This window comes from Neodiprion virginianus, chromosome 4 (assembly GCF_021901495.1).
Source record: "Neodiprion virginianus isolate iyNeoVirg1 chromosome 4, iyNeoVirg1.1, whole genome shotgun sequence".
NCBI lineage: Eukaryota > Metazoa > Arthropoda > Insecta > Hymenoptera > Diprionidae > Neodiprion > Neodiprion virginianus.
The window spans coordinates 23,531,589-23,544,594 of NC_060880.1; the positions used below are offsets into that span (position 1 = coordinate 23,531,589).

General features: G+C 37.4%; 1 protein-coding gene across 3 annotated transcripts; it reads left to right on the forward strand.

Annotated features, from left to right (window-relative positions):
* Positions 1–41: 41 nt before the first annotated feature.
* On the forward strand, positions 42–12,869 carry LOC124303301 (circadian clock-controlled protein daywake-like). Of its 3 annotated transcripts, none has more exons than XM_046760366.1 (6): positions 42–452; positions 7,748–7,788; positions 8,190–8,392; positions 9,243–9,414; positions 10,015–10,164; positions 12,471–12,869. In XM_046760366.1, exons 2-6 carry the CDS (start codon positions 7,776–7,778, stop codon positions 12,623–12,625), a joined length of 693 nt encoding a protein of 230 aa, XP_046616322.1. In that variant the 5' UTR covers positions 42–452; positions 7,748–7,775; the 3' UTR covers positions 12,626–12,869. The 3 variants fall into 3 exon arrangements, with proteins under 3 accessions (XP_046616322.1, XP_046616321.1, XP_046616320.1); XM_046760365.1 differs by lacking the exon at positions 42–452 and adding an exon at positions 5,779–6,244; XM_046760364.1 differs by lacking the exon at positions 42–452 and adding an exon at positions 6,263–6,315.
* Positions 12,870–13,006: the final 137 nt, after the last annotated feature.

Below are 13,006 nucleotides of genomic sequence, written 5' to 3' on the forward strand. Positions count from 1 at the left end.
TTTATATTGATAATCGACGCGTGTGAATCATAACACCGGCAGAAGAAGAATAATTGTCGGTCGAGTGAAAGGAGTCGGTTCGAATTTGCCGCGGCGTCTCAGGCGATTTTTGACAACTCGTTCTTTGGGTGAAAATAATAAATGAATGTATATATTTATTGAAACTAAATAAAAATAATAATGAACAAATAAAAAAAAAACAAAAAACAAAACAAAACTAAAAAACTCAAACCGTGTCGGCCTTCGCAACTACTACAGTAAGACGTCTCGGCCTTCTCGCAGTCCTCTTTCACGCGTAATGTGTGTGAAGTTGCAGACTGATCGTATATAACAACTTCTGAAATCACGTTTTTCAATTCCAAGTCGCAATAGTTCGGGCCTTGTCACGTGGCCTGTGAAGAGTTCGTTCAAAGTCCGCACGGAATTCGGTATACAGTGTTAACATCAAAACCGTAAGTTCAATGAAACGCATCAGTCTACAGTTGTAACAATTGCTCGTCTAACAACGACTTTTGTTTTCTAAATTCCACCAGGGATTGATAAATAAATAAATAAAACCGGTGATCCCTTCACCTGTCGGTTTGTCATAATATGTACATCCGAATGTGCAGCGTCCGAATCGAGTCAAAGCTCGCGTTTCGAGACCTTGGTCTAACCCTCGGCGAAAACAGATGTAAAAATAAAGAATCCCTCATTACATATACGACTATGTTAATCAGTGTACGAAGAGAAGCGAAATATTGTTTGAACTCGCGGTGCTTGATTTTTTTGGTTTCTCTTCTTCCTCTTTCGTCGATTCATCACGCTGCAAGCGTGACTCGGCAATACGCTGACAGACTGAGTTGCAGAAGAAAAATGATACACCGAAGGAGAGTGGTAAACGTTACCGGAAGTAATTCAACGAGTCCCAACAAAGGAAATGATTTTACAAATAAGTATCTGAATCTATGTACGGAATCGGATAAAAACATTCCGCTAAGAATACGTGGCGCACAATCATAATTTGGTTTCTCATTACTTCGAGCCCTTAATTGACCGTTCGAACCGTTAAACGCATATATCCGTAGAGTCGGAATCTCTGTGGCCTTGCGTCACGCAGTGTGTATGTATACATACCTATACATGTATATAATAGCATCAATTACCATGGGAAATGAACCAGCTATTGACAAGGACAAAGTATTTCTAATAGAAAATAAATCGTAGTTGGGAGTACGAACGTACAAAAATGTTTATTGTACGACGGAACGAGTTTCTGTGTGGATAATATTTCTTCTCGTTTTTTGATCTCATTAGCTGAACACAGATGAAAGATTAATAATAGCATCCATGGCTGCCCGAGATTAGAGCCTATCGCGATGGACTGACAAAGAAGTAGAAAAGAATAGTTCTACCTCGTATAATTACGGAGTGTTGTAAAATGCGGTGATTAACTAAAATGTAGAGGTTCATGATTAGAAATTTGTTGTGATCATTCGTGGCGAACACCAGGATTCAGCGCTAAAATCAATCGTAGAAACGCGGCTGACGTTGGATATGATTCATTAGTCTATAATTATTAGGATTACAAGATTTACCGAATAGCTAGATTTATGTGACTCGTACATAGAAGTTGGCCACAAAATCATATAAAATACTTGTGAATTAAGTATTAATTTACGCTGTATCCAAGCGTTATTCGCAATACGTGTAATTGTTTAGGAGAAATAAAACGTAAAAAACTAGACGAAAATACCCACTCGACGCAAAACCTGTCAATCTAAGCCCCGATAATTATTACCATTACACTGTTGTTTTTATATCGAATCGTTTAACAAGCGACGGAAGATAGCTCGAAAAACTCGTCGTATAAAGCCATTCGCTGCGGGGGCTTAAACGATAGGCATTATTATTAACTCTTCTGCGATGTCGAATTACGCAGGTAACGAAAAAATGAACAAATAGAAGGGAGAGGAAAATACAATCGGTAAACCATGAATTGCGGCAAACTCAGAGGCTGCCCATTCGGCATCCTTAAATATGAAATCAAGCCGCGGGTTTTCGAAAGGAATCATCGAACTTAGGTTTTTCGTGTCTTTCTGAGCTGCAGGTTGATCGGTTCCAGTCTCTCAGCCTCTCGACCTTCATATCCAACTCGAGATAATGAGTTGAAATGAGGCACTGCATATGTCGCGGATTCATTGCGTCGTTTTCGCTTTCACCGATTTACCTTCGTAGAAACACCGTGTTTCAATTAATTAATATTTAATCGGATCTGAAAATGGATGCTTATAGGCATACACACACACAGTCGTAACTTGATGATGTTCCAACATCGCGTAAAAGGATTTACCCATTCCAAACATACCCAAACACTCCGTGTTAATTTCTCTATAATTATTATACATCCACTATTTGAAACTATGTGTGCAAACATAGAATATTTCACTTGTATTTATTTAAAATTGTTGTTGTAAAATTAACGGAGTTTTTCTGGAACTAATTATTTGAACGTTACGTGTATTTATGTAAATTTTGTGACAAACGTATCCAGAGGTGATAAGCGTTTACAGGAATTTGAAAATCTTAATCCGATTGAAGTGTTCAGTGATTTTCACGTGAGACTGAAACACGATAAATGAACTTTTCGACGAGTTTCGTCACCAAATGTCGCCGATGGCGTGACGCTCTCGCGATAAAAAATATGGGAACTTTAAATATCACGCCCAAAAATCACTGGTGATAAAAAAATGTGGGGTGAGCGATCCTTTATCGAATATTCTCATCATCCATTTACGCATTACGTGACATTATGACATTTATGACATAGCCTTGTACAGTTTCAACCATGACAACCATATCCGTCATTATCAACTTCGTAATTGCCACGATGGATTTTTAGTGTATATCTAAATAAGAGTAAGTTGACATTGACACGCCAATGAAGGTTCAATCGGATTTATGATCGACGGTATAAAAATAATAGGAGTGTCTATAATTTCATTCTCAACTTTGCAAACATGTGTCAGGGAAGTATTCGCTACCGTTTTAAACTTCATGAGAATTATATAATCAACTACGCAATCGAGTAGAATCTGGTCGACGGAAATTAATACGCTAATTTTAATTCAGCGTTTTTTTCTGTCACCACTCGTAACTTCTCCTGTTCTGAATCGCTGCTGAAGAGCCTCAACCTCGGTTTTCACCGAATCAGTATTGCCTTATACGTCCTCGAGTTAACCGACAATGAAATCGGGGAAAAAGGATGAGAGCGAAGGTACAAGAAAAACGGACTCTGCAAATTAGAAATCTGTTCAAGCGTCGTCTGATAATCTCAAAATGATGTTCATAAGCGAGCACAAATTTCAATCGAAGGATAAAGCGAGGTTAAATTAAATTTTACGATATTCCTAAAATTTATGTTACTGATTAATATTACACACCTGCTAAGGTATTTGAAATTCCGCGCTTGGCTCCAGTTATCCCGATATTACTCGATGCTCATTCGTCTCTCCCGAATATCACCGGTAATAAAAAGTCTTTTTTTTTTTTCAATAATCTGAGATAAAAAAGCAAATTGAGAAATACAAATTGAAACGCAACGTTGTTATGTAATAGTCAGTTTGCAATTACAATTGGACGATTATGAAATAAATCCACTGTAAAAAATCTTTATGATTTCAAACATCGAACAGAAGAAAAAAAAAAACGCTTCACTCATTCACCATAGAACAATATTACATTTCTTTTGGTTTTTTCATGTTAATCCAAATCTCATTTCTAGACAAACTAGACTGGAATTGAAAGAACTTCGTTGACGTCGCATCCTTGAATCACCTCATTACTAAATACGATTGTTGAGCTTTCTGAGTGAATCCTTTTGGATCTTCTCAAGAGACAGAATTCACTTAATCCCTTTTAGTAAAATGCGAGTAACATGCGTTTGAAAAAGAAGTCTTCAATATCTGTCCTCAATAATCATTCATAGCGTACTCGACTATTGGTATACATTTTAATTATGTAAAATTATTGTCAAATTAATGGTCTTGTAATGAGAATTAGGGTAAGGCTGAGCAGAAGTTATAAATTAGTAAAACTGAAACAATGATTATCAACAAAGTTAACTCAAAAATAAACATTTACTGCGGAAGTCGGTTGGAGCGGTTAAAAGAGAATTAGGAGTAGTCCGAGTGACCTCGAGAACAACATTAATCATTAATCTGAACGACAAGATATATTAGGAGAGGAATATGTAAGCATGCGAAAAAGCGAGGATATTTATCACTGGAAACCAAAGGTACTGGTGTACTAAAATATATTACATAGTATTATTTCGGATCCGGTAAAAAGTCGATCCTCTCACTACGGAACAAGTGTCATTGGTTAGGTAAAGCATTGTATGACTTTGTGAGAACGCAACGCATTCGAGAAACTTTGAATCAATTTTCCAATAATGCTTGCATGACAATTATCTCACATGTAACGCGTACCTTGTTGGAAGCTGTGAAAAAAAACTATTTAATTCAATTAATTTAATAGTGCAAAACACTGTGGTCGTAAAAATTGAGGTGTAGAAAAAAAATTCATTCTCCATTCAATTACTCGATAATAGATGATTCTCATCAACGGAAATAATATTCAATGTGCGTCAGTTCGATCTGCAATACTTAATTCGTACCGGAGGAGGAAAAAAAAACTTGTTCACGTAATGTCGCAATCGCTGCTTGTGCAGGCATTAGATTTTTGAATACATTACTATCGCTTACTGACTCGAATTCAATTAAACGACCAGTGTAATAGTTCAGTATTTCTCTAGCAATGTCAAAACCAGGCATGACAAATGTCTGTCTCAGTGCACTTGAGGCTTAGTATAAATGTTTCAATTTCCTTTCTAATAGAAAGTTAAGAAATTTACTCAACCTTGAAATATGATTTTTCTCATAATAATGATAATCAGGGTTTTGAGAGTTACTCGTTCAGATATTTCAGTGCTGTGTTTCACAAGAATAAATTTCCAAGTTGAAAAATAGAATTCGAGTTTTAATTCAAATATATTAGCATTGAAGAAATGTGCACAATTATAATGTTATTTTAAACCAGAAATCAGCGGTATGAAATCAATTCACCTCGAAATCGATTTTTCAACTCGCTTGGCCAGCTTAGTTTGATTGGAATCGATTCAACAACGGCTCGAGTCAGGAAATGATTCTTCTGGAAGAAATTATTGGTTATTATTTTGTAAATCAAGAAAATCGAATGCAGTTGAACAATAATAGCATACTTGTAATTGTTTTAGCTTTAAAAGTCCGACGGCTTTAAAAACTCGTCTTGTTACCGGCTGACCTTGCATCTTCTAGTTCCCCGACATGAATGATTTTTTACAAATTTCAAACGTATAACTTGTATGAGTTTAGTTAAAGATACATTCTAAAGAGAGATTGAATTTCTCGATCGGATGCCATTGGTCATATTTAGCGATAAATCGTTGCACGACGGGATTTCAACGAAGTAACAGAAATACTTGACTTCTCTAATTTATAAAAATCTTGACACGCTAGAATTGAGTTAATTGAAGCAGAATTAAGAACGTCGATTCGAATGGAAGTTTGATTCCTGAATGGAATTTATCATTCACGTATTGTCATAATGTTAATTTAACGACAATTTGTATATGGTTTTAGGTGTACAAAAATATGAGAAAAATTTAAATCCAAGACCTCTAGGCCTCACGGTTTGCGGAAAATTAAGTTAAGCTGGTCGAAGGTTCGTGTATTGGTCAATATACAAGAAATTACGGTCAGTGCATTCCGAATATCTGTAGCCGTTATTAAAAAAAAGGTGATCTTTTCAATAATTCAGTAAAAATTGGCTAAAAAAGTTGATAAACAGCGTGCAGGGTTTCGGTTGAAAGCCCATACGAGCTGCTGCATATTACCCATCAACCATTGATACCTTAAGACGGGATGGCGAAAGGCCGCCGATTATAGTCCAACTGTGAGGTGTGAAACTCGGTGAAAAGTCCAGGCCGTCGACGTTCTCTGACCAGTGAAAGACTCGGAGATACGAGGAAAACTCACGAGCCAATGGCTGCCAAGTGGAACGAGGCAATCAACCGATCACCGGGTCTAAAATTCGAGAGTATATAACTGCAGTCTGCAGGGTGTATATACTTTGTTACCGGTGAATTGGATTCATCTTAAATTATCCAGTGATCAAAGGCGCGACGCGTCGAGGGAATGGCTTCTCCTCTCTTCACTTGGGCTTGGTAGGCCATTTTCGATATCAGTTCAACTACCGCATGCTTGGAAAACCGAAGGCGTTACATCCAGGCTTAGAGTTCGTATGATACTGAATTTTCACTGCAGTCGGATTTTAATCTGGACGCAAAATTGTCAAGTCAGTGTAGATTTTGCAGTGAGTGAGTGACAGTCAGCGGAGTGACTTGTGATTTCCGTTGACATCCATCTTTTTTCAAACTCCAATAGTCGAACCAGTGACTCGCGGGTACCATTCAGATTTTTAAGGGAACATGCACACGGATGGATTCGAAGAGAGTGGAAGGGGTGTTGTTCAAATTGAAAAGAGATTTTATTTGTTCTGAGAGAATTTATTCTTTCGCAAATGATGCTTTGTCAATTCCGGCTAAATTTCTGCAAAACAAGTGTCGCAAACGCGTTGTGATAATCTGCAGTTAAAGGGATATCGGATCTTTCCCATTCACCGACAAATTATGCAAATCATATTTTGCAATTTCTTCTCCTGCGCGATAAATTCGCTGAGAATTTTCAGAAACAACGTGGCTTTGTGATCGCGACGCTGAGGTCACTGTGAAAAGTTTGGCAACTTGATGAAGATATGCGTACATCGTATGGGATACGGCTACGAATTAGCATGCCGTAACCTCATATCGAGTGAAAACTAGTTACCATTAAAGTATTTTCGTCAACTTTTTGAAGTTTTCTTAACGAACCCGAAAGCACCGAATTGCCAATTCTATAATTTTGCCCAAAGTTTGGAAAGATTTCATTACTAGGGAAGTTCAAACAAGCGTAGAATACGTTTCCATTGCTCAGTCGGAAATGAGGAAATAACAATTTGGCGTTTTTCATTGATCATTGTAGACTGAAACATAAAGTATATTTACGTTCGCACATGCATCGGGAATCGTTTTGATATATTGGTCATCAGAAATCGACGATATTCCAGTAGAAGGTAACAATTGATCATCATTGGATTGTGACTCAGCCATCGTAACATGCTTATTGGCAGTACGTCCATGCACTTGTTTGATTTCGAGAGTCGTCGTCAGGTTCTGTATTTTTTTGACGTAAGCTTCTAAATTTTAATCATGATTGAGAAACGTGAGATTCTTGAAAAAAGCACCCATTTTTTTAAGAACAATTTTGTGGGAAGACATTGTATCATGTTTGTATCATTAGTAACTAGGCGCAAACTATAAAACGACTAAAATCCGAGCTTTATTGTCTTGAAAATTGAAAAATCGATCATTTCCATACACAAAGCTATGGTTCAGGATCGTTGATATTCAACGAGTTTGAGAAAGCCTGATCTTCGATTTAAATATCGCTGGCTTAAGGTGGGTCAGCAGGAACTGCATTAGTTGTAGAACGATTAAAACTTCAATGAGTCTGTATTTTTCAACTCGTATCGAATCCCTCGACCCAAGCCTAAGTTTTTCACACGGAAGTTGAGCCGCAAGTGAAATGCATAAAAGCAACCGTACGCTGAATAGTCGTATCTGTTTCAGGCTAGCCGCATTACTTCTCGGGACCACGATGGCAGTTTTACGTGAGTAATTACAGCACAGAGAGAAAGAGAGAGAGAGAGAGAGAGAGAGAAATTGATATGTATCTGAGGCCAAGTATGCCGTGATAGCTTTGTAACGAAGGCGCAGAAGTGGTTTGGAAATTGCCAATAAAAACCTGTTCCAACGTACGGCTGCGATTTATAGTATCCACCAGAAATATTTAACCTGAAGCTCGTTACATAACACGCATCGATACGGGTGATTATGTAAATTTCCAGCATGTTCGTTCGGGTATTGCGCTCGACACGGTGCCTTTAAATGCTAGTTTGAGCCTGCTTTTTTGTTTCGTGAATCGAGTGCCTTGAACAAACCACGTGTGTTTATAATTAACCGATCTTCCATTTGTTTGCCAATTTTTTGTACAAGGCAATTGCTGTTCCAGCTTCGTACATCGTGCCGTGCAAAAAATCTAACCCGAACTTGGACCGATGTATCACTGAAACCATCGAAAGCCTCAGGGAGCGGCTTGCCGAAGGCATTCCGGAACTGGGAGCACCGGCATTGGAACCTCTTCAGTTGGAGAATGTTCGTTTGCTACGGGGTCCTGTGGGCGCGAGGCTGGACGTTAATTTAACGAACATGGAGGTGGGCCGAAAATTTGGGACTAGATCCTCGGAATTGCCTCGGAATTGCCATTCTCTGCATTAACGTACACTGGAAAAAAGTTCGCTGCTTTCCAAGGAAACGAGTCGATATTAAAATTGTTTCAAACGTGACCATTATTTGTTCAAGTATTGGAACAAGGTCTAAATCCTAGTTTTTGCTGAAAAAATAATCCAATCAAAGTATAGGATTCTTAGCTCAAGTCTTAGAGGTACCTTATAATTTTACGAGACTCTTTTCCATCTAAATAACTTGGATTATCGAATTCAGTAATTTTTAACGCAAGGTACAAAAAGTCTTGAATTTGCTAAACTCTGGTTTCTGGTTCCTGCAACACAAAAAAAGTTGTTATCATTTACGAAGGTAAATTTATTATCTAAACGATTTTATGAATTCCGGATAAAATCCGCGATAAAACTTTAATAAGTATTTATTATTTATAACCGTCTTAAATGAAAAAAAGTCGCATGCTGTGAGGCACCTCTGAGCATTATTTCCAATGATAACGACAAAGCCAATATATCATTAATTGATAGCGAAAGACTGTATTCATTAGTGAAAAGACGAAGTTTCATCAATTAATTCAAGAAACGTAAGTAGGTTACTGATTATTCGTAGCATCCTTGACTCGTTGGCCTCGTAGTAATTCTATATATTTTCTATCACAATTACTACAGGTTCGGCAAAATTAACTATGTACATTGATGGCCGAAGTAGCTAAATAAAATTCAACTACACGTGTCGTAACAGTCGTATAATCATCGACGTCCCTTGTATTATCCTAGACCTCGTTCATTATTACGGTGTAAATAGGGCTTCGTCTTGTTCGCAGGTGAGAGGCCCTTCGACGTTCAAGGTTCACAACCTTAAGTCGAATTTGGACAAGAACAGTTTCACCTTCAGGGTCGCGTTCGACAGGCTCACTTTTCGAGGTAAATACCAGATGGATGCGAGGGTGCTGCTACTCAGATTGGCTGGAAAAGGAGATGTCACTGGAAACTTTAGTGAGTAATAGTCTAATTCTTTGGCTGAAATAAACTCTGAGTACAGCAGAAATGACAATTGAAACGTCACGTTCCGGAAAATGGAATGATTTCCCAGTATTGTTGCGGGCAAACGGATATATTAAAATATGACAAAAATTTGGTGGTATTATTCTTTGTCGAAAAGACAATATCAGACCCAAATGCATTTTTTAAATTATTATAAAGTCTCCTATATTTATTAGCAATGCAAATTTGGAGCACCGTTTTCCGGTTGGAAAAATTCACGCATACAATGCGGATACAGAAAAACTGTAGACATATTTTTTCTCTCCCGTCATTAGCAGTGAAAATGTCATGGATAAAAAAAAAATCACTGTAGAATCTTGACAAATTTTATAGTTAATATGTTCTCATAGAATCGAATTTCCTTAACTCATCCAAGCTAATGAATAAACTAAGCGAGTCTAAATTATCGTGGGATTGACTTTTTAATAACTTTATTACGAATTGCGTAATGCTTCCGAGTTAGGTGTCCGGATAAAATGTTATGAAAACGTGTTTCGCTTTTTTATTACTTCAATTCATGCATCTTACACACACTTGTATATTATATGGCAGCTGGCTACTCATCGGATGTCGTACTACGAGGGCATAAAGTCGTGCGAAACGAAGTCGAATATTTGAATTTCGAAAGAATGAAGCTGAAAATAAAAATCGGCGAGGCCAAAATACATCTGAGCAACTTATTCGGAGGAGATCCCATACTGGGTGAGTATCAGGATGTTTTAAATATTTTCTCCGAGCTCCCGTCACTAAAAAAGTAAGTTTTAGTCACTCAGAGAAATCAAGTCAAGAAACGGGTCCATGAAAAAATTTTAGAAGGCGGCACAGTGCGATTTTCGATCTGCTATCCAGATGAAATAATAAATTTCACCAGAAACATCGATACATCGAAACGTCTGGGCAACTGTCGCATAGCTGAAAAATTTTACCTCTGTAAGGCCTGAAGAAATGATCGAATTGTTATGGCACGAAAAACAAGTGATATTCAAGAATTGATTATTTAAAATGACATGGCAATTAATTTATTGAGAATTAATCTAATTTTCTCAACAACAACCCCGACTCGTAGAATATCGACGAGTGTTATTTGAGATATTCAGAATTACCAAAGAGCGTGAAAGCCTTTAACCATATTGCAAAGAGAAGGGTAACTTTGATCAGAGTATAAACATCGGCTCGAGTAAAATGCAAAATCGATATATCGTCCACATTGTTCAGAATCATCTCAATTGCAATCGACAAATTTTCAATAACTTAATTAACGTGAAATTTTTGATAATGCCGGGTCTGGAGTTTAATTTTCTTCAATAACATGACGATTACTTGGTTATTCGTTTAAACCTTGCCGAATTAATCAGAGAAGGCAGAATTTTAGAAATTTGTTGAAACGTTGAAGTTAGACGTGATGTTAATACCGTGGTTTCTTTGGGTATTCGAAGCTTAATTTTACGGCGCATACTTAGATGAAAAAAAATCGAAAATGAAATCTTCAAACAACCTACCGAGTATATTAATCGCAAATGAATAGTGGGTGGTTGAAATGTCGTTTTACAATCAAGGCACGGTGAGACGCGATAAAAAGACCGATTGTCCGTATCGGCATCTGGTGTTAAAAATAGCTTCCCGTATTCACCTGCAACCAGCTAGGGGGTCTCGATAAGTTCGAGAAACAATCACATAGAACCTCTAGTTGAACGCATAATGATCGCCTTAAACTGACAATGAGCCGCCACAACTGCGTAATCAAAGTATTAAACACGCCAGATTTAATCACTAATCGTAGGATAGACGTTCCAAATATTGAACCACTTCTGTTCCACGATTATAGTAAGTCACGTGTTCGAATTGGGAAATAGAAGTCTCGAGAAGAATTGTAAAAGACATCATTTTTCGACTTTCGCGCTGCAGACTTGAATAAGTATACGACAGAACGATGTATCATTGGGATTAGAGATGAATTAGAGTAAGAATATTGATAATTCTCTGTATGGGTGGAGCTCTGGCGTCTAATGCGATTTTACCAACCTTGGGCATGCTTGACCGAATATTTAAACGACTAAAGTGAAGTCCATAAGTACACGAATCAGAAGAATGTGTATTTTAAATGCCGAAATAGTTGCGTTTGCAATTTCAACAGTTTTTACCGTACTTATTGAACATAAGCGTAAAACCTTTTAAAACTTCAGATAGAAGTGCAAATACTGCATATATGCATGAACACCATTTTTTTCTTCAATATTAAGAAGCTACCTTAAACTTTGTACTCACGGACTGTCGTAATTAATGCCTGTAAAAATTTTATACGATTTAATAGTGAGCGCATCAATATACGATTTTTCACAAATCTATCATTTGACTCACATCTGAGGAGTGATTATTTATTCACAATCTTTTGCAGCGCTTATTAGCATATGGTCGTTTAATCTACTGACTGATGTAACTTGCCATGAAAAAACTTGTCGACAGCGTGATCACTGTCACGCAATAAAATTTAATAGTCGGTGTATAAACGCTTTATCTTCCACGTGCGTGACTGAATTCGCTTTTCTTATATTCGATAGAGTTTGCTCATACTGGTTTCTTTTTACAAGGATCAGAACTTTGCACCGGTTAATTCTTTTTTCACCACGGTTTTTTCCCTTACCTTTGCAATGTGTTCAACGACATAGAATTCCGTATACGAATGTGTGTATAAATTTTTTTTTTAGTTCCCGTTTCATAAAAAATCCCCAAATACATTCGACCCGGTACGCTAAAATTCCCGAAATGACGACAAAAGTTATTGCAGGATCGATGGAAAAATTAAAACGAGTTGTTTACAGCTAAAAATATTCAGGGATATCTAATCCGATTCTTTGTAGATAAATAACTTATTCGTCTACGTGATTTCGATGATGTTAAAAATTGACACACCTTCTTGCTGCCGTTGATCTCAAGCTCAAAATTATCCTTTTGCGTAGATCAAACGAGTTCAAATCACGACTATAGACTGAGAAATTTCTTCGTTATAGGTCCAGCGACCAACGACATATTGAACACAAACAGTGCGGTGTTCGTTGAAGAATTGAAGCCAGTTTTAGAGTCTTCGTTGGCGGACCTTTTCACCGATGTCGCCAATACAGTCACAACGTCATTCACGTACAAAGAACTTTTTCCAGAGGACTAGCGCCGAGGAGAAGTAAGAATAAGAAAATACCAATGTTTAAGCTAACCCGACTTTTCCCCGTTCAAATTCTTTCTATAGTATCAAATTTATCGTATTAAAAATTAATGGTAAGAGATATCTGTCGACCACTTTTTCTGAAATAAGACTGTATAATTATAATTCCCAATGCATCGAATGATCGATCGTTCTTATCGACGTCATCGATTGGCTCGAAATTGGAGTGGGGTGAGAACAGAAGTTGAAATACGCGGCGTGTAAAAAAATCATTTATTTGGCATATAAAACCCCGGCCTGTTGCAACTGGGTCCTGGGCACAGGCAGTATCTACTGTTTGTGAAACCGTCAGGATGAGTCGAGGCTGCGTGCGAAATCGGTGCGTCC